This window comes from Typha latifolia, chromosome 7 (assembly GCF_019914945.1).
Source record: "Typha latifolia isolate L0001 chromosome 7, TyphaL0001v2, whole genome shotgun sequence".
Classification (NCBI taxonomy): domain Eukaryota; kingdom Viridiplantae; phylum Streptophyta; class Magnoliopsida; order Poales; family Typhaceae; genus Typha; species Typha latifolia.
Window position 1 is genome coordinate 12,615,830 of NC_133092.1, and position 26,861 is coordinate 12,642,690.

Below are 26,861 nucleotides of genomic sequence, written 5' to 3' on the forward strand. Positions count from 1 at the left end.
AACTTAATTGGTGTCATCCCATTGGCCAGAAGCTGAGATTAACGATTTAAAAATAAAAAAATAACAACGTTCTATGCTACTGCCAGCCAAGGCAAAAAGGGAACGTAGACATCATTAGGTATCTCTTTTGAAGACATATATCACTTATATTAGGTACAACAAGATGTCGAGAGAAAACACACAGAAGTAGACGGCACAAGTCTATATCGTCAAAAGAAGAAAACGAAAAAGAACAAGCACAATAAAAGTGAAAAGAAAAGAAAAGAAAAGAAAAGAAAGGCTTGAAATGCTCCAAATCCAAGCAAGCGTGCTTTACATGATAGATGACTGCAAAACACACTAGGGAACCTATTCTACAACTAATAGATTGTTTTTCAGCATACCATCACCGATAGTAGGAAATTCTGGTGATAACTGCCAGTCACCATCAACCATGAACTTGATCTCATACCTTAGTTTTGAAGAGAAGATAAAATGTGTTAAGTGTCATTCTAAACATGACGAATAGGAGCTGTTGAGCATAACATACCTTCCAGGTCTCAGTTTCAGTGTGGCTGAGAATCTAGGATAGTCACCGGAATACTCTGGTGACATCTCCTCTCCCTGGGTCCAACCGTCGAAGGACCCCATTACTTGCACACTCTGAGATTTGTAAAAAAAAACATGTGACTGAAGAAAATAAAATAAAAGAAAAACCTAAACTTGTCTTTTCATCCATGACACTGAATCATCCATTTGTCTGGAGTTCAATTAGGAATTCACATTTTGCATTTAGTGAGTGGCAGGTAAAAAGATAGAATTTGCACTTTATATAAGGTTATAGAACACAACCTTTTCGTCTCCTATAATAATAATTGCAATAGCTCAATGACAATATTTAATATTTGAACCATAAAAAAAGAGAGAAAAATTCTACTAGATGTAGAAAGCATGCAAATTTCTGTAATGGAAAAGCTCGCAAGAATTTAAGGTGACAAAAAAAAACCACCAGAAAATTTGCAAGGACACGTCTGCATAGCAATTTAAGTACACAACAAATCATGAATTAGAATTTTGGACATCACTTGGTAATCTTTACCTGAAATTTTTTCAAAAGCAGAGTATGATTGAGATCAAATACACAAGTAGCAAATAAGTTTACAAATAAAGAGAATCATGAACCAATAAGTAAAAGGATATCCTACCGAATGTAAAAAATGGAAATCAGCTGGTCAGTGATCAAGAATATTTTCAATGTAAAGTGATGCATCAACAAACAGGACAGTTACCTCAGCCATGCCAACCCAGCATACTGTAATCTCGTGGAACTTTAAAGAGTCAGCGTCCTTTATTTGTTCCTGTACTTTTTCGAGGACAGCTATGGATTGGACAATTAAGTTTTTGTCAGAAAATAATAAAGCAAAATCGCTCAGAATTAATGACAAAAAAGAATTAACTCATTCATAGATAAGTTTTAAGTACTTATTAATATTGTGTTACTCAAACTTAGCCCCAAGTGAACCACCATTCTCATGTTGTCAGTGGCCTGGTCTTGAGTTGGATTGTGAGTTGTGACCAACCTAGGCAGGGTTCATACTAAAACTGTGGCGTAGACCTGTATCAAGCCCACAAAAGTATGCTCAACTCTGGCCATCCAGCCAAGGAAAACCCGAGCACAGGCCAACCGAAGTATCCAACTCCCAAAATCCATGTTATTTTTTAAAAGCATGAATGTTACTCTGTTTCCACACAAAAGGAGATGACTGAGAGAAGGCTTCAGGAAATTTCTCGAATGTAGATGATAAATTTTCTTCTCTCAGAAAGGGAAAAGATTCATAAAACTCTGTTAACACACTTTTCCTAGAAGATGCATGAAAGTAGTATTATAATTATAAAAATCTCCAAGAACTTCCTTTTAAGGCTTGATATTAGCTAAGATTAAAAGAAAAGGAAGAAACATAATGTTGCTGATGCCTCTAAGACTCTAACAACTCATTTTCATATTCTTTTGTTCTTAATTAATGAGTATTATATGTTAGACTTATAGATCCTCTTTTGATTAAAGTTGAGTATTACACATAAAAGTTAACCCTAAGAAGAAAGTCCACAGTGTGAAGAATTAGCTGTCTGTCTTGAATGTGCAACAATTCAACGTCATAACTATTATTGCACATTCATAATTAGGAACTGCAATTCCAATGTATATAAGCAATGAAGGAGTACTACCTTCTAGTCTGGAGTAAAGATGAGACTGTATATACTTTCCATTGATCTTTCTCGAACCAAGTTGGATGCCAGAATTAGCTACCTCTTCTGCTAGCCCAACCAAAGCCTGTTAACAAAGTGTTAAGTCATGAGCTATTCATAGAGAAAAACAATGTAACTAATAGTTAAAACTCTTTTTTTTTTATTTTTTTGTTGACTTGCATCTCCTAATATCATGGTCTGCATTTTGCTGGAATCAAAATGTATGCCTAACAAATAACATGGCCGAGATTCCTTTGCATCTGACTATTTTTCCATACTCCACTTAGGTTAAATTTATGACTCCGAATCCAGTATGTACTATGTACAAAACTATGTACTCCATTCATACAAGACTACTTATCCATAATCCACTTAAGACAAACCTATGATTGCTTGCAATACCTACTTCACCGCTGGCCCATAAGGTCAATACTAGAAATGTAAAGTTGGATCTTTTATTACTACCATGGCATAAGACGTCTTTGCGCTCTTTTCCTCAAAATATTGAATTTTTTGCTGTAGCCTCCTCAAATTTGCATCAGTCTTCCTACTCAAAACAGAGTTACTTTCAAGTGGCACTCCCTTAATTTTCCTTGGAATGAAATATTAGAATTCCTTCAGTGCACCTATCTATCATTTTATTTTCGCACTGAGAAGCAAAGAACAGAAGTTCCTATTATGGCATGTAATAGCTTCCTTATAATGTAGGATTATCATTATCTAAAATATTTTTTCTTAATTCAGAGTTCTGGAAGGACGCAAGTTTTTACCAGTTCAGTACGACCTCTGTCAAACCAAAATAAGTCCTCCATGATAATAGGTAATATTGCCTTCATCAAATTCAGATCTATTTTGAACCAAGACAACTGAGAATTTGAAGTGTATATCCAAATTAGAGGTGTAATCCCTTCCGAATCTAACTAATTCGGATATAGATCTTAATTTATTATCAATATAATAATGGATCGGATTCGGTATTAGGTAATTTTGAATCCGGCCGGATTTGGATTCGGATTCAGATTCAAATTCAGATCTGATCGAGGAGTGAATATTCATCGGAGCTCTGATGGATATTTAGTTTTTTATTTTTGTTTTATATGAGTTCATAGACAATGGATATATATAGTCTAATACTTAAATTATGTAAATAGAAGCCTTAGATTACTCTGATTCCTATAGTATGAGTATTCTCAAGTCTCTAAAAAAATAATCTTCATATTACTATTATGTTAGCTTAATATGTTAAGCTTATGTCATTTTGGGTGAGATAATTGAAATATTGTGCTCTAATGTTTAGCTATTAAACTATCATAATTTAGTACCAAAAGCTGTGACTTGTTGCTTTGGAATAATATTCTTGTATTTTGTTTATTTCATGGTGTACTAGTTATTTGTGAGAAAGAATCCAGTCTATTATCCGATTATGAATCCGATTTGAGTCCAACATAATCCCAGAATAAATGGACTCCTATCCATTTAAAATTCAATTAGAATCTGAATCCTACAAAATCAAGTGGATATGAATCTAAACATTGTACATTATTGACTGAACCTGATTCACTTATGCCCCTACAAGGCATGCCTCCAAGCCTTAGCAAGCTCTAACTTTTATGTGTCATGGCATGTGCATTGTAGGGATAAAGCATGTGCCATGGTGATATAGGCCACATTATTGATGACACAGCAATCCTTCATTGAAATTGTATCCTTAAGTTGATTTTGCTTTTATTATAGTGGTTTGGAACTTCATTATTCCTAGGAGGAAAATTTATGTGGCAGCCTTGTAGGAAATCTTCCAACTCATTTGCTTCCAGGATAGGTACTCCTATCCTACGGAAGCTTCAGAGTTTTACACCAACAGGTGAATTAGAGTTTCAGCTCTGGATGAAATCCTGCACGAGTGATGTTGCAAAATGGACTAATGTACTATACTAATTATTTTACATGATCCATTTGAGTTGTACAAATCATAAGGACTACTTGTGGGAATTCTAGAAGCAGCATGCCGAGTTTGCATAGTTGAGGACAATGTAAAGCTACAGAATTGCTAACCTGAAGCTCGAGCTCCAAGACAGCAAGTTCACTTTTGAACTTGGCTAGTGTATCATCTTTTATTTGTAACTGCAGTATAGGAAATTAAAGTTAATAAGTAATTACTGATGCAGATGATAAACAGGAAACATGTTAAAGTGCCATGCAGATTGTAAGTTTACAAAAAAAAAATCACCCTTTTTCTGGTTTTAATTCTAAAATTACCCTGCAGATCAGACGTTTTAACTAGTCTGCTAGGCAGGTTTGTTCACAGGAACATCAGAAAACTGCCAGCTACTTGAGTGCAAGCACCACTTTGAGTTAGCTGATTGAAATCAAACAACTACTGTTTTTCTGGTTGGCCTACTTGCATTTTGTGGTGGGTCAAAGGATGAAACAACTGAAAGTCAAACAACTTCTCTCAAAGTGAGGAGGATCAGCAAGTGTTCAAGATATAACTGATACAGAAGGTAATGAAGGGGAGTCAAAAGGTAATTTTCACAGATAGAACATTATGGAAGCACTTCATATAACCAGAATATAGTTTCAGAAATTTGATGGAAAATGGAACTCTTGAAAATTTGATACATATGGATCTCTAGATTGAATATTGCAGAATTATTGTTTTCTAGTAAAAAGATAGAAGAGTTTTATTTTTCCCGTAAAAACATTTTGAAATATGGTGCCCCTAGTTCCCGTGTCATCTATCTCTTCACATAGTTAAGCAAGACACAAGGTTTGTTAATCAGAGTTACCCCAATTAAAAAGCACAATCTGGGAGACACTTCTTCCATGAGCACATCACATTCTTTGGTGAATTTTTCTAGGTAGAGAAGACATCAAGACACTTAGATTCTTTCTTGTAGGTATTTTATATGTTCTCAGAAATTTGATCGTGATAAATGGTACAAATAAGCTTAAAGTCTTAGGACTATGCCTTAGGGTAATTGAAGCCATTCTGATTTAAATGTAACTACAAATCTTTCATATTCCTAATTTTTTATGAAGAAAGTTCTCCATCAGAAACAGGGACAGTTGCATATATGCACTTTGTTTAGCATCTACGAAGCATATCACAGACATCCTATTGTCATGAATATAGCAGTACAATAGGAAAATGAATATCACACACATTTATTAGTAAAGTAGATGTTCAGGAGTTGTCAATTCTCCTAAACTAAGTGCAACAAAATAGATAAGTTGATCATGTGTCAAATTAACTATGCTTGATTGTACTCAAGGAAATATGCATCCACACATGCTTAAATCTGGCATCCATATTATGTAATATATTGAACAGGAAATGAACAATTACTTCATTAATACCTGTCGCTTGAGGAACCTGTTATATGAATTAGCTTCGCTGAGCTTCCTTATAAGCTTACTTCTTTCGGAGTCAGCCAGTAGTGACTTCAGCTATACAAAGAAACAGAAAAAGTAAAGAAAAGTCAACATAACTTTGAGTTGACTAATGACAAGCCAGAGGCCCAGTCCTTACAAGGCATTATTTTAAGCCCAATTACAGGAGAATATGATAGTTCATCCTGTGGCAGTAGATATACCTTTAAATTAGCTCTCAATGAGTCTCTATAAATACTATCAGTCCTACATTCCCTTTGATCATTTTCTGACGTTGGAGAAACCATCCAACATTCCAACTTCTAGGAAGACCATTAGCTAAGGCTTACATGAGCCGTGGGAAACAGAGATTCCATATCACTTGATACTAACTATGTAAGGTTTAGAGTACCGTTGTTCTTCCTTTCAGAACAAAATGATGCATCATATCACCAGAAACTAGATTCTTGAGAACCAAAGGCATGGGGTCCAGCAAGGGAAACAAACATGAGCAGGTGATGGCCGGTTCATAACATGGGGTTGAGACAATCTTAAAGAAAGTATTAAAAATAGCTCTTAAGAAGAAGATGCAAGAGGAAGCTTGTGAGAAAATTCTGAAGTGGATCTAAAGACTAAACAGTATTCTTCTTGAAGATTACCTGCCAGCTTGTGAAGGCAGTATCTTTGTAGCTCATCCTTGCTTCCTTCAACAGTCTTCTAAAATGCATGCAGTTAGCTTTAGCATACTATAGATGCTTATTCTAAACTTGGGGTATCATTCCAACTCTATGCTAGCTGATCAAGGTTGTGATCTTTGTTGGAGAGAGCTATGTTCTTATCTTCATTGGGGTAAACTTTATGGTGTTAACTTACACACTGAATCCAATTTAGAGATAAATAATTCACATGATTTTATTTTATCAATTTCTCTCCATAGACTTTAGAGAAACCAGATATGGCATAAAACCATAGATCACAATAAAAGAATTAGAAGGGGTAAAACCATAAAAGCCATTATTAGTTCAACCAACTAATGTCCATTTATGCTCATGGATCATATACAATAACTGGAAAAATCTGAAGACAATTCTTGTGGTAAAAAAGTATTACCTCATCAGAGGTCAATCGCCGTGAAAGGAGATTTCCAGATGCATCAACGGAAACAAGTTCACCATCATCATCCAACTGCTCTTCTTTTGATGACGATGAAGGTTCTTCCTCCAAGCTAATACTTGCAGCAAAGGCTCTCCAAGATGAACATCTCGGAAAAGGTGAGTGCAAGGGATTGATCACACTAGCAAATTGAAAGTGTCGCCTGGATTTTGCAGAAGCATCGTGCACACAATCTAACCTTCTCGGCACCATCCCTAGTCTATTAGCTGACAAATAACTTGAAATATCGCAACTGTGTTCCCATGGCAGCTTGCTTGAATGGCAAATGATCGTATCGTGTCACGGTAAAGCAACGTAACAGTGTTAGATCCTAATATGATTAATTAGAAGGATAAATGTGCAATTTGATGATTAAAAGTTAAAACAACACATTTAAAAATAAATACTCAAAAACATTAATAAATTAAAAAAAAACATTTCCAGAAGTCTATGCAGTACAAAAGGCAGAACTTATGGAAGTACTCTGTTAGCAGGTTTCTCACAATGAAAATACTGAAAATATTACTTCAATTTTATAATATAATTTAAATATATCATTGAAGAACTCTCACAAAAAATAAAGAACCAGTTAGAGTGTTTTGTATATTGCCACTTACATAATATTGCAGAAAACCTACATATCTTTATCTATTTGCAAGTCAGCTCCTTCTTTTTCAGTTTTTGTTTGCAAAAGAACCACTTGCTATCACCATCAATGCTCTATTCAATGTAGACATGAGGGACTGCAGCTGGCCTTGTGCCAAAAGAATTGAAATAGAAGAGAAAATCTCCGCAATAAGATGATAATGTATGCGGTGATATGCATGAACCTCAAGTTTTATGGTCTACATCAAAGGAAAAAAACATGGAGGGAGATATTGATTTGTAGAGGATTCTTCGCCAGTTTAAAGAAGTTCACCTTATCGCTCCAGTCTTTAAGCACTCCATAGTAGATTTGCTGCACCAACAACAGAATCAAAATAGCAGCGAAAGTTAATTTCACTATGATAAGATACTTACCAGGGTAACAGTTTGATCACATTATGAAGAAAAGGTACATAGAGACAAAATTAATTCATAACGAAGTCAAGGAAATTTACAATGATGACTAATTCCAATAAAGGCCAACAACTTTCTAAAGATAAAAGGGATTGAAAAGGAAAGAGAAGCACATGCTACGTGTGACAAGAATTTACCAATTAAAGTCTCACGGCCTATGATTGTGGCAATGTTCCATTTCCAAAATTCATCATCTACAGTTACACCACGCAATAGCTGTGGGTGATATACAAAAGACCTAAAGACATAAAGTAATTTTCTAACCCACTTTATCCAGACCTAAGCCACAAAACAATATGTAATTTGAATCCAGTAATTATATCAAGAAATTCTTTATTATTCAACTTAAAATCAAAAGATATAGCAGCAGTTCCGCAGTAGGCAGCAGTCCACTAACTCCATATCTCTAGAGGGTTCCCTGTAAAATAAAAAAAAAGAACCTTCTTTCTCTTAAATTACTTCAATCATATGACATTTCCACAACCCACTAAAACTACTCGTCCTCGCTTCTCTGACAACAATTCATGTGATACGAAAAACGTGCAACGTCTATCTAATCGGCATTTCCACAAGCATATCGAGGGCATCGGCATTTCCAGCAAATTAATGCATGCCTAAAGAAGCTAAGCTTGTAAGTGAGAGAACTCGCATCAGGAAATTGAGATTTTCTTACCTTTACTTAAGCTTACGCGAGAAGCGGGAGCTATTGTGTCATCTAGCACAGCAGATCACTGTGATAGTTTATTCGAGAGAGTTCGAGAGAGTTCGAGAGAGAGAGAGAGAATGATTGGAATATCTACTTGGGTTTTGGAGGTGAGAAGCAGCTTCCGGTTTGTGCGGTCAGGACTCAGGAGTGGGCCGATCGATCCCTTTCCGGTCTACTCTTTTTCGTACACGTGTAGAAACAAGTACAAGTGTCCATCTTGACCTTTCTAAAAGAACTAGGGCCGTAGCCCGGCCATCCCCTAGTAAAACCGAGCCCAGCCCGGCCCGGCCATCCCCGAGTAAAACCGAGCCCAGCCCGGCCCGGCCCGGCCCGAGCCTGACTCAGATCCGACCCGTTCAGCCCGTTTGCACCCTCCCTCGTTTCTTCCTTTTTAACTCTTCTTCTCCTCTACGCGTCTTGTGGTGTCTTTTTTTTCCTCGTTGTCTGTGTCCTCTTAGATATCTAACTGGACCATACTATGCGTCTATAACTCATGGACATAATGACTACCTAAAAAAGACCAAGGCATCAGAGTGATAGTACAAAGGGGGCTCTTTCATCTCCTGAGAGAAAAGGAACAGATGACAGAGATAGAGTTTGGTATAGCTTGACTTGGGCCTTCAGAAAAAGGAAGAATAGATATTGAGAAAGAGAGAAGAAGAGGAAGAGGAAGGCAGCAATGGTGGAGAAGTTGCTTGGGCTTCTGAAGGTGAAGGTGGTGAGAGGAATCAACCTGGCTGTCAGAGACTTGAAGAGCAGTGACCCCTATGTTATCCTCAAGATGGGAAAACAGGTTGCTTTTTTTTAAAAAAATTTTAAACCTTTTTCTCTCTTTTTTTTTTCTTCTTTCCCAATTCTGTAGCCATTGTGGTAGTATGATGCTATTTAGCAGATACCCAACTTATACTAGCAGAAATCTTGAGATAGATGTGGGTTGAAAGTTTAAGGTTAGGCCTGGAAACATATCCTGTAGTTAGAATTTACCATCTGAGCTAAAATTGTAGGTTATCAACTTCCCCTTTCCAAGTTTCTGGTCACATTGTCATAGATGGATGTTCTTGATCTTAATTTTATGTACAAATGTGTTCCGTTAAGCTAAGTTATGTGTTACTTCAAAGCTACCCTCGAAGTTGCTTTGCTTTTAAGTTTTGCTCTTTAGGATCTTCTTGTGTTGGAGAGTGTGAATACGTTTGTTAGATGCCTTTCCTTGGGGTTCTATATGATCTGAAAAGTAATTTGTCATAGTCTGAATAAATTCTCTTATGAAGAATTTTTCACTGTTGATGATCTCCTAGTAGTCCACATTATATGAATTTCTGACTGCCATAATGCGAATTTTCTTTTCTTATGTTAGAAATCTCTCAAACTTTGATATCTTTTTTTCTGCAGAAGTTGAAGACTCGAGTAATTAATAGAAACATCAATCCAGTGTGGAATGAAGAGTTAACTCTTTCTGTTGAAGATCCTTCGCTCCCGATTAAGCTTGTATGTGTCCCTTACTAATTCTGCTGCTTATTATTCTAGATGATGGGAGGATAATTTGTTTGTTTTGATCATTAACCTTGATAAAGAGAAGGATGGGCTATTTTACATGGAACATATTACTCTATTCATACCATTAGGTATCACTTGGTTGGGCCTTTTATGGGTCTTTAGCAGCCAAGACCTCTGTCCACTCCATTAGATTTCTACAAGAACTTCAAGGATATTTCAGTATGTAGGTGCTGTCTGGATCAATGTTCGCTCCTCAATTATATCAACTTTATATTTGTGAAGTCGAGTTGGGTACTGATTAGTTGCAGATAACTGTAAGCATGAAGATCTGACACCAGTTCCATAATCAGACAACTTTCCTCGTAACACAAAATTGACCACCCTTATGAATTTGAGGATGCTGGCTTTACTTATTCCTAGATATAGCTGAAGACTTGGCATATATGGCTTTGTAAGCTTTATTATAAGGACATGATGCAACTTCTGGCTTCTTTGTGATGTGAAGCCGCTGAGGCCCTGAGTGGTGAAATATGAATATGGGTGTAATCGAGTCGAGTTCTATTCAAGATTGAATTGAAATTAATTTTGTGCCTAACCCAAAAGATCAGGCTTGCATTGATTAATATCAATCGTAAATATGAGATAGTCTATAATGGTTAGTTTGATATAATTACTGGAAGAAATAATCATATTTCGCTAATGTAGTGTAAACTTTCAGGAAGTTTTTGACAAGGACACTTTCACTCCTGATGATCGCATGGGCAACGCAGAGTTCGACATTCGACCATTTGTGGAGGCTATAAAGATGCACTTGGAAGGCCTTCCAAATGGCGTCATCATAAAGAAGGTGACACCAAGCAGGCAAAATTGCTTAGCTGAAGAGAGTTTCATATACTGGTCCGAAGGGAATGTTGTTCAAGACCTCGCTCTCAGACTGAGAAACGTAGAGTCCGGTGAAGTTGAATTACAGTTGCGATGGGTGAGCATTCCTGGTGCAAAAAGCTTGTGAACTATGAATATGGAACTTTCTAACAATGGAAATTTAAGTCTTGAAATGTCAAGATGCCCTTCATCTTTGTTTGCAATATCTCTAACATATTGCATGCGGTGTGTATTCTAAAGAATGTATAAGTGCTCAAACAGTGATGCAGATGTATCTTCAGACTGCAATTCATGTGTTATTAGCCTATATATATATATAGCATAAGGTATCTTATAAAGGGCCCTTTCTGTTATCTTGTTGTTCCTAGTTGCTTGCAAAAAGGATGAAGTTTTAATATGGAAATTGTGTTTGATCACACCTTTCTCTGTTTTGCAAAAGAAATTTTCAAACGAAGTTTAGTGTTGATCTCTCAGCAAGATTTTGTTTTTAACAGGTTACCTCCATGTAGATTGGCTAAAGGAATTATATCATCAATCATTGACAAAATTTATCTCGGTCTGCTCACACTCACCACCTAAGCACATGAGAAATTCACACAACCACAGGACTTTGATTTAGGCTCATTAAGGCATGCTAGGCTCAACTTGCTGGCCATTATCCACAATAAAACAAAATATATCAAACATATATACACAAAAATATATCAAACATATATACACACTCACTTACTCTCAGAGAAAGCTATCCAGATCAAACATCTGAAGCTGTGTTCCATAAACAAGCACTAAGGATGTCAGCAGAAGTATGCATAGGGTAAAAATAGCCAAAGATTTGCGAGGATCAGCTTGTCGCTGGACGAGAGCGATGCCCTGCTTCTGTCCATTCTTTGAAGATGTATCATCCAGTTCAAGACTGGGACATGCGATATATCCAAACGCAAGGCCTGAAATGGTGGCTCCGAGATGAGTCCTGCCATAAGAATAAAATCATCATAATTCTAATTCTTTCTGATAATCTGATGTATGAAAACTCTCATCAAATATTATTATGTACCAATCATCTATTCTTCCAAAGTAACTCAACATGAAGCTCAAAGCAGTGGCAATCACAGCCTTTTGGAACATGCTTTCTGAGACATCTTTTGCTGAAACTTGCTTATTCTGAATTTGGTAGGCAAGCCAAGCTCCCATAAGAGCAAAATCTGGACCCTGTTATAGAATGAGAAGGTTATATGGACAAGAACGAGGCCATAACACAAAAGTTTGAGAAAAGATTAATCTCACAAAAGCCAATCTCAAGCGACAAGCAAAAAGTTCCAGATGGCTATTAGTAAAATGAAGATGCAAGAGAAAGCCAGGTTTTAACTTACTGTCCCACAAACAGTTAGCTCTGGAGTGTGAATAAAGCTTGTAAGATTGCCACAAACTCCTCCAAGTAAATAAATAAGGAAAAAGGTCAATTGACCATATCCTCTCGATACTTGAGGCCCAAATGAAATCAACATCCAACAGCTAAGAGCAACATGTAGGAATCCTGAGTGCTGCAAAAGAACATATCTGCTAAGGATATTGTGCAACCTTCATGACACTAGTAACAAGACAGATGAATGAAATTGCAAATCAAGAAATTGAGGATGCATTAAGTTAAATCATCACCACCATCATGTTGAACCTTCTCCCAACAATATGTAGTTAGCTGGTACTAGTAAGATCACATTAACTATGTACCAGTAGTGGCCGCTGCTATCAAGGACTACCTAGATTACCAATGCAATAAACTCAAATCTTTTAACAGCACATAGTCCAAATGACAATTACTGTTGTGGCAAGATATTTTTTCTCAAAATGGATAGCTAGAAGTATATTGTATTCCAGCTTTAAACTTAAAACATTTCAAATTTCATCTAGAACTTCGCAATAAAAGTTCAAAACTGCTTTCCATATAAGATAACCAGATGACATGATTTGGAGATGCAGATGAACGGCATCAGTGCTTAGACCAGATCATCAAGACGTTGAGTATTGATGGTTTCTAACTCCATCTCGAAAATGGGCTTCATGCAGAAAATGAGACTCTCTTAATATTCCTTAGTCTTAATAAATTAACACAAAATCTGTGAGACAAAATTCTAACTGTATCTTGGAAGCACCTTAATTCTGACTCATGATTAACTAGCTGCATCTTATTTTGCCTGCACCTGATGTATGCAGCTAATTAATCATGAGTCAGAAAATTCTATTTATGCCCTACAATCCTCATGGAATTAGATGCCTACAAACAAAAAGTCAGATAATTCTTTAACGATGCTATTGGCATGATGCAGCCTTCAATTTACTGAAGAGAATCAAATCAAGAATACGATAATTCATGCATAGTCTCAAATTATTAAGCAATACCAGAAACATTGGCGTTAATAACCTCCACCATTCCCCAAGAAGGATCAACTTATTTATTTTGGCACCATAGAACAATGGCAGTGTCAGATTCTCTATATCAGAATTCCTAATTGGACTTGCTATCTCAAATAAGAAAACTGCGATATTTATAGCAGCCAATAAGTTTCTGCAATTAGGGAGGAAGCATGAGTTAATCAATTAAAAATATATATATACAAAGTGAAAACAAAAATCAGACCATACAAGAAAAGTATAGACAACACATAATATATTATTATTATATTTCATGGATTGCTGAGCCGGTCGACACGGGTCAATATGTATCGTGCCAATGAATTATTGGTACCGATAGGGGGAGTATCTTGAAACTTTTTTATGGCTAGACATCGATGTGTGCCATGAGAATTAAATATATTTTACTTTAAAGAAAAACTAATTTGAGGTCTCTTTCATCCTTTTTAATACCTCTTTGCATTTTGATGTTTGATCTATATAAATTATTTTTCAAATTTTATAAATCAAAGAGAAATTTTGGTTTTTCCTAGGGCATCATTTACTTTAGGAATACGGTCAATTCTAGAATAGGTATTCCTCTTAATTATTTCTAAAATGAGGTCTTTATTCCAGGAATAACTATTCTTATGTTCATTTGTATTCTAGAATAAGGGTTTAATAATTATTTTTAATATAAAGTAAACAAAATAATGAGAAAATTGTGTTTTGTTTTTTTTAAAATTACAACGAATACCTTTGATTTGATATAATATAGGTTGATTGGTTAGATATTAAAGGTAAATTAGTAATTGAGTTTGTTGCGGCATAAGATGTAAATAATAAAAAAGATATTCCTGAAGTTTGCAGGGGCTGCCCGAACAAAGAAATCTGAGAAAATTTAGGAAAAATCATGAGACTAAATCTAATTACATATGTTATACTAATATATAATATTGAAGGATTTTAATTGAGCCCCTAAAACCTATTTTAAGGCCCTAGAAAGTTTAATGATTATTTTTCGACGTGTCACTCAAAAATATTTAGTGTGTCAACAACACGAAGTTGGCCTGAATTACCCCATCTATCCTCCTGAAGAGAAGTTGGCATGGCACATGCCAATGATACATACCATGCCGAGCTAAGGTCGACATGCCCCATGCTACTGGCACAATAATTCTTATTATATACAAGAGTCCTTTTTCTGAATCACAGATTCGACCATATTACTTTCAAGTTTCAAGTATCCATTGAATTTTGAAATGAATCTAGTAATACGTAGGAATAAAGATAAAGTAAAACTGTAGAACACTTACATCAAATAGAAACCAGAAGCTCCATCATCTATTTGTTGGTCTTCTATATTCTTTTCATCAAGAAGCATCGTTTCATTTTTATTTATCATATTCTCTAAATTGGCATAACTCTTTTCTTTTGCTATCACATCTTTCTTTTCATTATATTCTTCAGTAGCAGAGTATGCAATTCCCGTTGGCTTTTCCTCAGCTGCTTCTTCATTCCTAGTTGATGAAGTGCTACTTTTAACATCTATGCAATTGTAAAGAAGTGCTACAAGTCAGTCATCTTTATGAAAATAACCAGAGCAGTGACAAAACATTGGTCAATCACAAATATAACAAATTATTTGAGTAACAGAAGTGGCAACATGTTTGCCAAAAGGATCAATAAAATCCATTAGCACCAGAAGTCAAGCCTTGACATGAACAATCATCGCCAGGCTAGATGTTAAAATGTTAATAGTTATGAACCATATATGATAGCATATACATTGTTGGCAGAAATCAAGCCAAATAAGTAATAATGGATAGAAGAATATATATATGCCGAGAAGAGAAATTAAATACATAAACTTTCCTAAATGGAATGAATAGGTTGGCAGGTTGAGACACTTTGTATAACTTATGTCTGTTTTATAGCTTTCAGAAAAACTATCACAATATGCCAGGATAGGGTTTAGAATCTAGTATCATGATGTCAAAGGAACATGACTACAATCCATACTTGAGTTCTGAGAAAAACTCCATAGTAAGTTCTATATAACTCGATCTCTATAGTCTATACTCAAAAATATCCTACCAATACAAATTATATACATGAAAATGTTACGGGATCATGCAGTGAAGACAATAGGGTAAAACAATCTACACAGAATTCATAAGGAATGACATTTGCAAGCTAAAGGTATCAATGGTGATAACAAACAAAACAAACACAATTAGTACTTTTTGTTTGATACTATAGCACGGCAGGAAGAAAAGCTCTGAAGATCTTTTTTCTTAATAATTGGTATATAAATATAAGACTTATCAAATTCAAAAGTGAGTAACAATACTTAGTTTGTCAAAGTAATCATCCAATGAATCCAATCTGGCCTTTGACTTGTAATTATTGATTGGATCATTTGCTTCAATGTTACTTCCAAAAAGTGAAGGATCTAATTTATCTTCCAACTTGGTAGGGACAGTTTTAGATCCACTTTCAGATATGCGCGAACAAAGTTGGTAATCTGAGTCTAGCTGCAGCTTAGTAAAATAAGAATCCAGAGCTTTCAATTGTTTCTCAACATTTCCTCCTCCAGATGGAGGTGAATTATAACAAGGCCAATCTCTTTGACGTACACTTGTAGAGCTTAACCTGTCATTGCTCTCTGCATTATAGACCTCACAGACAGGTACCTCTACAGAACGTTGACATGGCAAAGTCCTGTGGTGAACCATGCAAAAAGCATCAAGCTTGTAGCCTTGTTTTGCTTCATGGTGTAACTCAGAACCACAAACGGTCGCATTCCACCTTCTGCAACTTTTATCGGTTCGAGAAGGTCGAATGTATCCATACGCCCTACAAGAGGTGCCAATATTGTCTGTTGTGCCTTTTTCCTTCTGTCTAGTTGCTTTCACAGTAGGAGGAACCTGATCTTTACAGGATGAAGTTGCCCACGTAGGAATTGAAGCCATTAAGTATCTGAAAGACAAATATGAATGACAATATCATACAACATTGACCTTAAAGTTTGCATGATTCTAAAGCTATACTGTGGCAAAAGAAATAGACAATAATCTGCATGTAATCTATACCTCCTTGCATCATATTCCTCCCTAAATTCATGGACCATGCCATTAGTTACAAAAACATATGAAAAGTTGGTCAGTGGTTTATCTTAACGAGTCTCCATTTATATCCTGACTCAAGAACACAATTTCAAAAATATGAAAAATAAGAAGAAAAATAATAATAATCGCATAATATAAAACAAGATTGGGCAAAGTTATCAGCACCCAAGATACCAAACTGAAAGGAACTAGAAAAGTTACAAGATTCTACTTTGCTTACCCTTTCAGGAGGAGGAATAGCAGCGGAAATATTAGGAGTAGGCATCACATATTGATGAGACCATGAGGAAATAATGGAGCACAAATTAGTAGCTTCCACCACTCGTTTCAAGTCCACAAATATTTGCAAGGCTGGGGTTTAAGATGGCATAAACCCGCTAGTGAAGAGGAGACGCCGACAAGGAGAAGGGAGCGAAAGCGACTAACGAATCCAGTTGGTGCCATCTCTTATCCATAATCCGATCCAAATGCCCAATCCCATGTCCCCACGTTGATACTCGTGGGGTTCACCTCCCCCTCGAATTACCTCCACCAGAATTTAGGTTTTATTACGAAAAAGGGGGCATTTGCATATAAAAGTTATTTTTTTCAAAATAATATAAATAAGTGTTTGTGTGTATTTCTTAAAGGAATGATGTGTGCTTTATTATATAAAGAATATATAACTAGTATAAAAATTAAACACTCAATTTTAAGAGCTTAGTCTTGCTAATATTAAAATTAAGAATTTTTATTTACAAATAGCTCCTGCTGAAACCTTATTTTTAACACATATATTTGGCAAAAATAACCTTCTTAGGTATATAGTTAGAATATGAAGCGAATTGCAGGTAAAAAACTTTTTATATTTCTAATCCGGAGAAATAGGCTTTCCCATTATTAAATTATAATTTTAGGTCTTTTTTTTACTAATTTAGTCCTAGCAAACTCCAAAATGACTGTCATGTCTTAAAAAACGTTACGCATCATTTATGTAATTTATACGCATCGCTAATACAAAATATACGCTATAATTTTTAACAATATGCGTATCAAGATTTCAAAAAAAGGTCACGTATCATTTATGAAATTTAGATGCATACATATGCAAAAGGTACATTCTAAGTTTTTAAAAAATGACATGCATCACATATGTAATTTATACACATCGTCAAAAAAAAAATGCTACGTGTTACTTATGTAATTTATATGTATTGCTTATGCAAAATGTACGCTCTAATTTTTAATAATATGTGTATCGAGATTAAACGGTTGGATTATGTTAGAAAAATGATAAATTAATCTACATCAATAAAAAAAAAGTCTCAATTTGCAATTCGATAATAGGAGGGCCTATTTCTGATAATTAAAAAATTGAAGGGCTTTTTGCTATAAGATGTCATAGGCCTACGGCAGCCCGGCCCAGCTTGGCCCAGTCCAACCCAGTCATCTAATCATAATTTTTAGGTTTAAAAGAGAAAAAAAATGCTGAGAAAAAAAGAGAACTCCAATTATGATAAACAAAATTTTATATAATAATAATATTATTATTAAAATAGTTTTTTAATGCTGTGGTTAATTATTTAGTAGGATGTAGTACATTAAAGAGGAACTTACCACTTATATGCTTCACAAATATGTTATTTGATGTTCAAAACTTTTACCATGAGAAAATAATAATCTACTGAGATAAGTGAAGATGCTTCCAATATTTCACATACAGACATTGAAATATATGGCACAATACGACGGTAAGAACTATAGATTCCTCAATCAAGAAGTTCTAATTTGCTCAGGATTTGCTTAACCATACATATATTTTACCATAAATCCATAGACAAAATGTAAGAATTTCCTATAATTTCCTCAATCTAGAAGTCCTAATTTGCTTAAGATTTGGTTAATAATTAATTCCACGTTAGCAGCAGCCACCACCGTGTCCGTGTGGACCAAATGACCAGAAAACCTATTGGACGACTTAAAACAACAGACCACGATCCTTTCCTCCTCTCTTCTCCATCTCCTCTGCCTCTCTCTTTCCTCTTCTCCCCTCCCTCGTCTTTCGTCAAATCAATCCCCAAATCCACCCCCAAATATGAATCAATTAAACCCCGATCTCCTCGAATCCGTCTACAATTCCTCTTAGATTTTTCATATTTTTTAGGCCTTTTGCCATCGAGATCGGAGGCGAGGCGATTCGAGACCTGTTTCTAGGGTTTCTGCGATTAAGATTTGATTGGGGAGGTTGGTTCTTGCGCGCGATTGAATCCTGAGAAGAAGGGGGTGTATAGTAATTTCAAATCTGTATATTCCGATTCTGAGGTTTGGTTGCTAGGGTTTGCTGCGATCAGATCGATCGAGTAATTGAGGCACACACGATCGGATATTAAGGAGAGGAGAAGAAGAGGAGAAGGAGATGTATAGTAACTTCAAGGAGCAGGCGATCGAGTACGTGAGGCAGGCGGTCCAAGAGGACAATGCTGGGAATTACGTCAAAGCGTTTCCCCTCTACATGAACGCTCTCGAGTACTTCAAAACCCACCTTAAGTACGAGAAGAACCCTAAGATCAAGGAGGCGATCACCCAGAAGTTTACGGAGTATCTCCGCCGCGCAGAGGAGATCCGCGCCGTTCTTGATGAGGGCGGCACAGGGCCGACGGCGAACGGCGATGCTGCGGTGGCGACGAGGCCTAAGACGAAGCCTAAGGATGGGGAGGGCGATGGGGAGGATCCGGAGCAATCCAAGCTCCGGGCAGGGCTCAATTCGGCTATTATAAGGGAGAAGCCCAATATTAAGTGGAATGATGTGGCTGGACTCGAGAGTGCCAAGCAGGCTTTGCAGGAGGCTGTCATATTGCCCGTCAAGTTCCCACAGTTCTTTACTGGTATATTCGTCTTGCCAATCTTTGTTGCTTTTCTTTCTCTTTTAGAGAAGTTCTCAATTTGGATGATTCTAATGATATATTGTTGTTTTTCATTCAATTGCATATCATTAAGTAAAAAGGATAAATTTATGTGTTGGATAGTTCTTCAAGATATTGAGTTCTTGCAGATACTAGTGGACTTGATCTAACTTATTTTACAAATCATATGTTGAATTATAAATCCAATTGCTCATTTGTAGGTTAATTGTTGTGCAAGGAAAATATTGGTTGAATTCTTTTTCACATATTTAAGGCTTTGAGTAGCTAAATTTATCATGTTGGGTTTATTATTTGTAATTGGCAATTCATGATGAAAACACACTTATTTGTAGATCAACTTAGGAAAACCTACATCTTAGACTTAATAATTTTTCACATCAAATAGCTGTTAAAGAGCTAAATTTACCTGCTGAAAGCTGCAACATTGCTTCAATATTAAGACCTTAAAAGTTTTTTTAGTATCTTTTAAGAACAATATTCTCATTTTTCTGCTGCACTGTGATATGAAATATTCTTAAAAGTATGAGTTTCTCATTTTTTTTTATTTTCAGTCTTTAGGGATTATGGTTTTTTATACAAATATATTTTTACTTCATATGCACTTAGTGTTAATTTTGTCTCTCTTTTTTGTGTTTTGCATATAGTAGAATGACCTTTTATGTACCTATGGATTATCTTTTATATTTTTCTGAGATTTAGCTTTTACTCAGAAGAAGTGCCTACCTGTTCATGTGAAGACGTAGAGGAAGTGCCTACCTGTTGCTCACCTCCATAACAGTGGGTATTTCTTCTTGTCCTTCACATGAATGGTTTAGATCAAGTACAGGAATGGTATTGGTGATGGTGAATTTGTGAAATTGAATTGATAAATGGAGGGAGCATTGCCTAGATGCTACTTTCTACTATAATTATCATTTTATCAGCATCTACTGCAATGTACTTGAGCCTTAGTTCTATTCCCGTAAGCAGGTTCTCTTAATTTGTGACCTGTTATTTGATTTTTTTTGTGTGTGTATGTGGAAGAGATTAGATGGGAATTGAAGGGACAGGGAAGGGAGGTTAATGTAGTTAATAGGAAAAAAGCTTTGTTTTCTTCCAGTCAAAAGTTCATTGATCTATGAAAAAGTCCTATATTATTCTAATAGATATGTTTAATTGAACATTTAAATCATCTGAAAAGAATCAAAGATGCATGAGACTGAGTAAATGAGGTGGGGCATCAGAGGAAGATTATATTTGAAGTGTGATTTTGCATGGCATCAGTTTTAGGATTACCAACATCTGCCCTAGTTAGCTATGCAATTTTTATCTTTGTAGTTTTGATTTATGATAGCTATACATATTTCATAGTTAGCTATTCTTTTTATTTAGGTTGCTATTTGCAAATGAATTGGTATTTCTATTTCTTATTTCATGCTAAGTAAATAGAGTCTCTTTTTCTTAGGAAAGCGAAGGCCATGGAGGGCATTTCTTTTGTATGGTCCACCAGGAACTGGAAAGTCATATTTGGCCAAGGCTGTGGCTACAGAGGCTGAATCAACATTCTTCAGGTATCATTGGTTATTTACTCTGATAATAACTTAGTATTAAATTGTTTTCTACCTTTTCCGATCTTGGTTAGTAACTAATATTTCGTAGATTTTAATAGCTTCTCTCCTAACAAGAAAAAAGTTGCTTCCACCTTATACATCCTTAGTTCTGATTATCTATTAGATTTTATGCTGCATACAGTCAATTATCAGCATAAATAATATAAACTTGCTGTAGCAGTTGTTTTTTTTCCCACTTTTTTCTTGTTCCTTTAGGCCTTGTTCACATTAGGAATAGATGTGAAATAAGAATAACAAATAGAAATTGTTATTATCAAAATGAGAAATTTATTCTAAGAATAACTATTCCTATATTTTCTTGTATTTTAAAATAAGGGTGTAATAATTATGTTTGAAGTAATATAAAGCGAAGGTAAAAAGAAGCAAAAATTACTGAAATACCCTTCGATTTGATTTAAAGTAGATTGATATAAATAAAATATAGTTTAAATAGTAAATATATTATTTTACCTATGAGTTCATATTTAATTCTATAAAATATTAGTTTATTAGTGTTATATTTTTGATGTTATTAGTACATATAAAAATTATTTTAATAATATGATAATTTATAAATAAATATTATATCAATTAAATACTATATTATTAAGAATTTAATAATATTTATATGTATGTTTAAGTATATACAATTAAAATAATATTTAAAAATAATACTACTTTTTATGAAATATTAAATTATTGACATTTATGCTGTTTAAGTTGAATTTATTTATTTAATGTAAAATAAAAATATTATAATATTTAGTTGTTATTCTAGAATAGATTGTATTCTGAAATAATGAATTTTGTTCTTCCTAAAGTATAAGATTTAAAGTGACAAAAAATACTGAGCATGTGGTAATGCCTTTAAGGTGAAACTATCAGGATATGGTGTTATATATCAGATGATGCTTTGCTACATCTAGTTAGGAACTGAGAGAACAATTAGAGACAGGTAGATGGTCTGAATTATTTGAAAATTCTTTTTTTCAACTAACTTTTGCACTAGCAATTTGAATCAAACAATGAAATGTAATTTACTAAGACATTTCAGGTTGTACTTTTACAATTATTTGCAAACTGGATAACTTCAATAACTTGTAAATATTTATGGGAAAAAATAGCAGCAAAAATCAAGATATACTTGATTGGTGCAAGTGCATTTTTTGGGTTCATTCGTAAAGGATTATAATTCTGTCTACCTAGACTTGCAAAATATCTTTCTTATTTTGATATATCTTTTAGGCAGGTCCTCCAGTATTACCCCTCAGTATTTTTATCTTCAAATTTGTTGACAAATATTGGATAGTATACTGCAGTATATCTTCATCAGATCTAGTCTCAAAGTGGATGGGCGAAAGTGAAAAGCTAGTTGCAAACCTTTTCCAAATGGCTCGTGAAAGTGCTCCTTCCATTATCTTCGTTGATGAAATTGATTCCTTATGTGGTCAACGTGGAGAAGGCAACGAAAGTGAAGCTTCTAGAAGGATCAAGACTGAACTTCTTGTGCAGATGCAGGTGAGTTTGGAAAAGTGGTTGCTTGAACATTAAAAGTTACCCATTTCAAGCTGTGAAAATAGTTTTAGAATTATTATTGTTTCTCTTATACTGTTATATGAATTTTTTTATGTAATCTAGTTAGTGAATTGCCATCATCATCCTGGAAAACCTACTGTCGTCTGTAGGTCATTCTAATTCTGTAGAGAGCTGCTAAGTACTAATTTCAATTTTCTCATTTTAATGATGCTTTGCAAAAATTATGGAAGTTCTAGTGAACTTTAAGATTTGTCATGTGTTGGCTTCAAACAAAAGCTAATTAGGAATGTAAGATATTAGCCACTTCTCACTAGATCTAGAAAACTTTCCTGAGCATTCTAAATCCTCTACCTTGTATTGATGATACATGATTTGAGGTACTTATAGTGTACTGCCTTTGAGAAACAGAATTTGGATTCTGCATGCAAGTTATCTATAATTATCCCTAAAATCTGATCAATAAATGGACATCAAACTCAGCTGTAGATCATCGACTTTCTTGGTTTTAGGGAAATTCTAGAATACATACTGAATACTGATGACTTTCTTAGCTGCAAGTATTCCTTATTTTCCCTCTTGAAGATTTCAGATGTTCAGCCTATAATAAGTGCTCTTTGCTCTGGTCCTTCTGATTTCAGTTTAAGAGGATGCTGGTTCTCTGAACTCAAGGGAATTCATTTTTCTTTTAAAACTGAATAGGTGTATCCTCTTTCAAACATACAAAGTTCTAGAGATGTGTTGGTAATCCAATTGTCTTGGTTGAGGAGAATTATGATAAGTTAAAGGAACTAAAAGGTTCCTGCATTCATGTTCTTGATGTCTTTGCAAAATTGAATATTGTGATGTTGTAAAGTACAAAGAGAAGTGAGTATGAAACATCATATATAGAACATTTTATGCATATATGGAAAGACTACCTAGGTTGGTTCTTTTGATTCCTTTTCATTGTTATTACAGTCACAGTGGAGGGACTAGATATTCTTAGACATAGTCTAGGCTTTGGTAGATTAGATTCCTTGGCATTTGCATGTGGTTGGCATTCTCAGTCACTGTACAGATATACCTTCATTTGGTCTGTTTCAATTATATGTCCCTGGGCAGGAACTTGTTAACTTGATATCTCATCCATTCTGTAATTGCTTGCTGCTAAGAGCTTGTTTATGAGCAATAGTTTTCAGTTAATATATTTGAAACGAGAGGAGGGAAGGCGCGCTACCGTGCTACAACTAACAGCCTACAATTTTTGTATATTATACTTCTTTTTCTGGGCATACTTGCTTTGGTATTGAAGTATATGTTGACTAAAATACATGTCTGAGCTCTGAAAATGTCTTGTAAATCTTCACAACTTTTAGTAATATGGGGATACAAATTTTTTTGCAACTGAGAGAAGTTTATGCAATTTGTGAATTTTTTTGCTTGTTATAATCATTGATTTGATAGTAAGACTTACATCTGTATCAACAAAGTCATGAGTTTAAGTCATGGAAACAGCCTCCTCAATAGTAAGTTGTAGGGCTGGGTATCTTCGCCCCCAAGACCCCATATTGGTGGGAGTCTCGTGCATCATGATGCTCATTTTTCATTATAATTAGTGTTGTGGTCCTAGCCAGAGGAGTCATTTATAGTGTTGGAATGAACTCGATGGTATGTAAAAGGATAGGGAAATTTGCATGTAGCACTCTAAATTTAAGTGAATTTTTGGTTAATCCTCACTTTCGCTATCTTCAAATTTTGCCTTGCTGACACCCTTTTGCCATGTTTTCCGAAAGGCTTTATCCTGCATCAAGGGCACTACAGTTACCAAACTCAGATAATGGATAATTCCTTTGTGATGCAATGCATTTAATGTTAATCTTAACTCAAGCCCATGTGGTTTTTTTGCTTGTTTTATGATTAGGGTGTCTTTTATAACTGGTGAAAATCATAGGGTTTAAATTGGAAAATTGCCGAGACGTAAGATTGTAAATGTAAGTGTCCATAGGCAGACATCTATTCTAAAAGCTGAGAAATTTATTGTAGTTGTAATTGGAATCAGATCTAAATTTCTTGGTATACTGTGGTAGTTATTTGTTACCAATAATTTGTCAACTAGTCTGTTTCCCTGAGAGGTCCAAGTTATCTAAATTAATTGCTAAACCTTATCCGGAATCCTCTTTTAGATGTCCTAAATTAGAACTGAAAGTGTTTCCAAAGTTAATTGCAATGGGCAGCCATTTGGTGATTTGCTAGTTAGATGAGTTATATGTCTTTCATGAACTATATTGTTTGGACTACTGTCATCAATGTTTCTTACCTGATTAAAATTTAATTTTCCTTCTCTTTTTCTTTATTCACTTGGACACAAAAGGTTGTCATTCCTGATTAGTATTTCACCTGCAAGGATTATGTGAGCTTTCATCGCCTCCCTTTCAGGACCCCTGGTAATCTTGTTCCATGGTTTGTCTTCTGTTATTGTTAGTGCTTCATCTTCTGCATGATTAGCACATTCACTGACAATTTCGTTATTGAGATCAATCATACTTATGTTTTTCTTACTTCCTAAAGTATGCAGATATCTACTCTTATTTTAATGAAAGAATAGTAAGAAGAATTGGTCCCATAACCATGGTATAGGGTATTAAATTTGTTTACTGATTCCTGTTGGGATAAAGTTTCGTTACGCCAGTCCTTAAAACATGTAATTTCATGGGAAATAATTTTTTTTTCTCTTTGTTGCTTATTTCTTATGTTAATTGTACTACATTCTCTTTCATTCCAGGGTGTGGGAAATAATGATCAAAAAGTTCTTGTTCTTGCTGCCACGAATACTCCGTATGCGCTAGATCAGGTTGTGTGAAACCTTTTATCGGTGTTTCTTGAATAGTTGTCTTAAATTCTTCTTCGAAGTCAATTTCTTTTTTCAATATTTGGTCTTTTGCTTACGATTGCTATCTGCAGGCTATCCGGCGACGATTTGACAAGCGTATCTACATTCCTCTACCTGATCTGAAAGCTAGGAAGCATATATTCAAGGTATTGAACAGACAGACTAGGACAGTTTTCTCCACAGTTTGGTCATTCCTGGTGTAGGTACCTCTATTTGCCATATTTGAAATCCTTAATTTGTGATACAGGTGCATCTGGGAGATACCCCTCACAACTTGACAGACAGCGACTTTGAGAGCTTAGCCCGCCGGACCGATGGGTTTTCTGGTTCTGATATATCTGTTTGCGTAAGTAGTCTCTCATAGTTTCAGAAGGTCGTATATCAGAAAGCATAAGTGTATCTAATTCCTGCTCTTCACTAACAGGTCAAGGATGTACTGTTTGAACCGGTTCGCAAAACCCAAGATGCAATGTATTTCGTCAAGACTCCAGATGATATGTGGATGCCATGTGGACCAAAACAACCAGGCTGTGTCCAGACCACCATGCAGGATCTTGCTGCACAAGGTCTTGCTGCTAAGGTGCCAACAACAGTACAACACTTCTAGTAACAACTTACTTTTGCTTGCCTCTGTATATTTCGTGGGCTATTATGACAACTTTTTTTCTTCCTTCCACGATCAGATCCTTCCTCCCCCAATCGCAAAGACTGATTTCGATAAAGTGCTGGCCCGTCAGAGACCAACCGTCAGCAAAAAGGATCTTGAAGTGCATGAGAGGTTCACCAAGGAGTTCGGAGAGGAGGGCTAATTTGCCGAGATTTACTTATAAAAGAGGCAGAATAATTGTATATTATGACTTGATTGGTCTCTGTGGAGTTGTATTTTGTTATATAGTGGAGTATGCCATCTCCTTGACATTGAAGAGCTCTTTATTGGCTATTCATATACTAGCTTCAACTTTATATTTATCTATGCAATTTCTACTGGCCACAATTGATGCTTGTCCCTTATTTATTTTCTCTTTTCTGGTTTCAATTCTTATGGATGACTCTTTTTTCTCTTCCCGGTAGGGTAGTGATAACTCTTCTCAATTACCAGCAGGATTTTTTGGAATCATATTTACAGGTTATGACTTTGGCATTTTATACCGTGAAAATGTAATACTTTTAGCTCCTAATAATCATGATTTAAATACTTTAGAAGGGTCTTTTTTTTTCCTTTCCATTCATGTTCTCCTAATAATCATATCAATATGCTTCTTTAATGAGAGGGTTAATTATGTTTACATCTCCTAAAGTACGGCCAATTTTTAGTTACACCTCTATATTTTCGACAATATGCCCCCTCAACGATGAATTTGTAATATATTACACCTTCCGTTAGTTTGGTCTCTACCTTATTAATTGACATTGCTGGTAGAAGGTTAGTTTGTCGTCTACCTTATTAATTGACATTGCTGATGTGACGCTGCCAATAATATTTATGTGCCAAAATAACCTTTAGATAAAATCTAAAATATTCCACACTAGTAGACGAAATACCCTTCTTCCTGTAAC

The 26,861-nt window shown here is 35.2% G+C and overlaps 4 protein-coding genes across 9 annotated transcripts; 2 read left to right on the plus strand and 2 right to left on the minus strand.

Moving 5' to 3' along the window:
- Positions 1-125: 125 nt before the first annotated feature.
- On the minus strand, positions 126-8,655 carry LOC140791844 (protein PTST, chloroplastic). 5 transcript variants are annotated; one of them, XM_073142525.1, is made up of 10 exons: positions 8,480-8,608; positions 7,667-7,705; positions 7,365-7,501; positions 6,706-7,021; positions 5,584-5,673; positions 4,279-4,347; positions 2,206-2,311; positions 1,269-1,357; positions 530-642; positions 126-451 (listed from the first exon to the last, which is right to left on the minus strand). In XM_073142525.1, the coding sequence occupies exons 4-10, from the start codon at positions 6,958-6,960 to the stop codon at positions 349-351; spliced, it is 825 nt and encodes a 274-aa protein (XP_072998626.1). In that variant the 5' UTR covers positions 6,961-7,021; positions 7,365-7,501; positions 7,667-7,705; positions 8,480-8,608; the 3' UTR covers positions 126-348. The 5 variants fall into 5 exon arrangements, with proteins under 5 accessions (XP_072998626.1, XP_072998627.1, XP_072998624.1 ...); XM_073142526.1 differs by lacking the exon at positions 8,480-8,608 and adding an exon at positions 7,944-8,477; XM_073142523.1 differs by lacking the exon at positions 7,365-7,501 and having other exon boundaries at positions 8,480-8,655.
- Positions 8,656-8,931: 276 nt separating this feature from the next.
- LOC140791845 (GTPase activating protein 1-like) lies at positions 8,932-11,241 on the plus strand. Its single transcript, XM_073142528.1, has 3 exons — positions 8,932-9,305; positions 9,902-9,997; positions 10,725-11,241. Exons 1-3 carry the CDS (start codon positions 9,192-9,194, stop codon positions 11,013-11,015), a joined length of 501 nt encoding a protein of 166 aa, XP_072998629.1. The 5' UTR covers positions 8,932-9,191; the 3' UTR covers positions 11,016-11,241.
- Positions 11,242-11,479: 238 nt separating this feature from the next.
- Positions 11,480-16,776, minus strand: LOC140791636 (RHOMBOID-like protein 9, chloroplastic). Of its 2 annotated transcripts, XM_073142235.1 has the most exons (8): positions 16,628-16,755; positions 16,372-16,476; positions 15,630-16,258; positions 14,593-14,824; positions 13,286-13,451; positions 12,259-12,429; positions 11,943-12,097; positions 11,480-11,858 (listed from the first exon to the last, which is right to left on the minus strand). In XM_073142235.1, exons 2-8 carry the CDS (start codon positions 16,407-16,409, stop codon positions 11,621-11,623), a joined length of 1,629 nt encoding a protein of 542 aa, XP_072998336.1. In that variant the 5' UTR covers positions 16,410-16,476; positions 16,628-16,755; the 3' UTR covers positions 11,480-11,620. The 2 variants fall into 2 exon arrangements, with proteins under 2 accessions (XP_072998336.1, XP_072998337.1); XM_073142236.1 differs by lacking the exon at positions 16,372-16,476 and having other exon boundaries at positions 16,628-16,776.
- Positions 16,777-18,322: 1,546 nt separating this feature from the next.
- LOC140791929 (protein SUPPRESSOR OF K(+) TRANSPORT GROWTH DEFECT 1) lies at positions 18,323-26,298 on the plus strand. Its single transcript, XM_073142656.1, has 8 exons — positions 18,323-19,271; positions 20,755-20,860; positions 22,219-22,417; positions 25,197-25,265; positions 25,376-25,450; positions 25,552-25,650; positions 25,729-25,884; positions 25,988-26,298. The coding sequence occupies exons 1-8, from the start codon at positions 18,803-18,805 to the stop codon at positions 26,111-26,113; spliced, it is 1,299 nt and encodes a 432-aa protein (XP_072998757.1). The 5' UTR covers positions 18,323-18,802; the 3' UTR covers positions 26,114-26,298.
- The last annotated feature ends 563 nt before the right edge of the window (positions 26,299-26,861 follow it).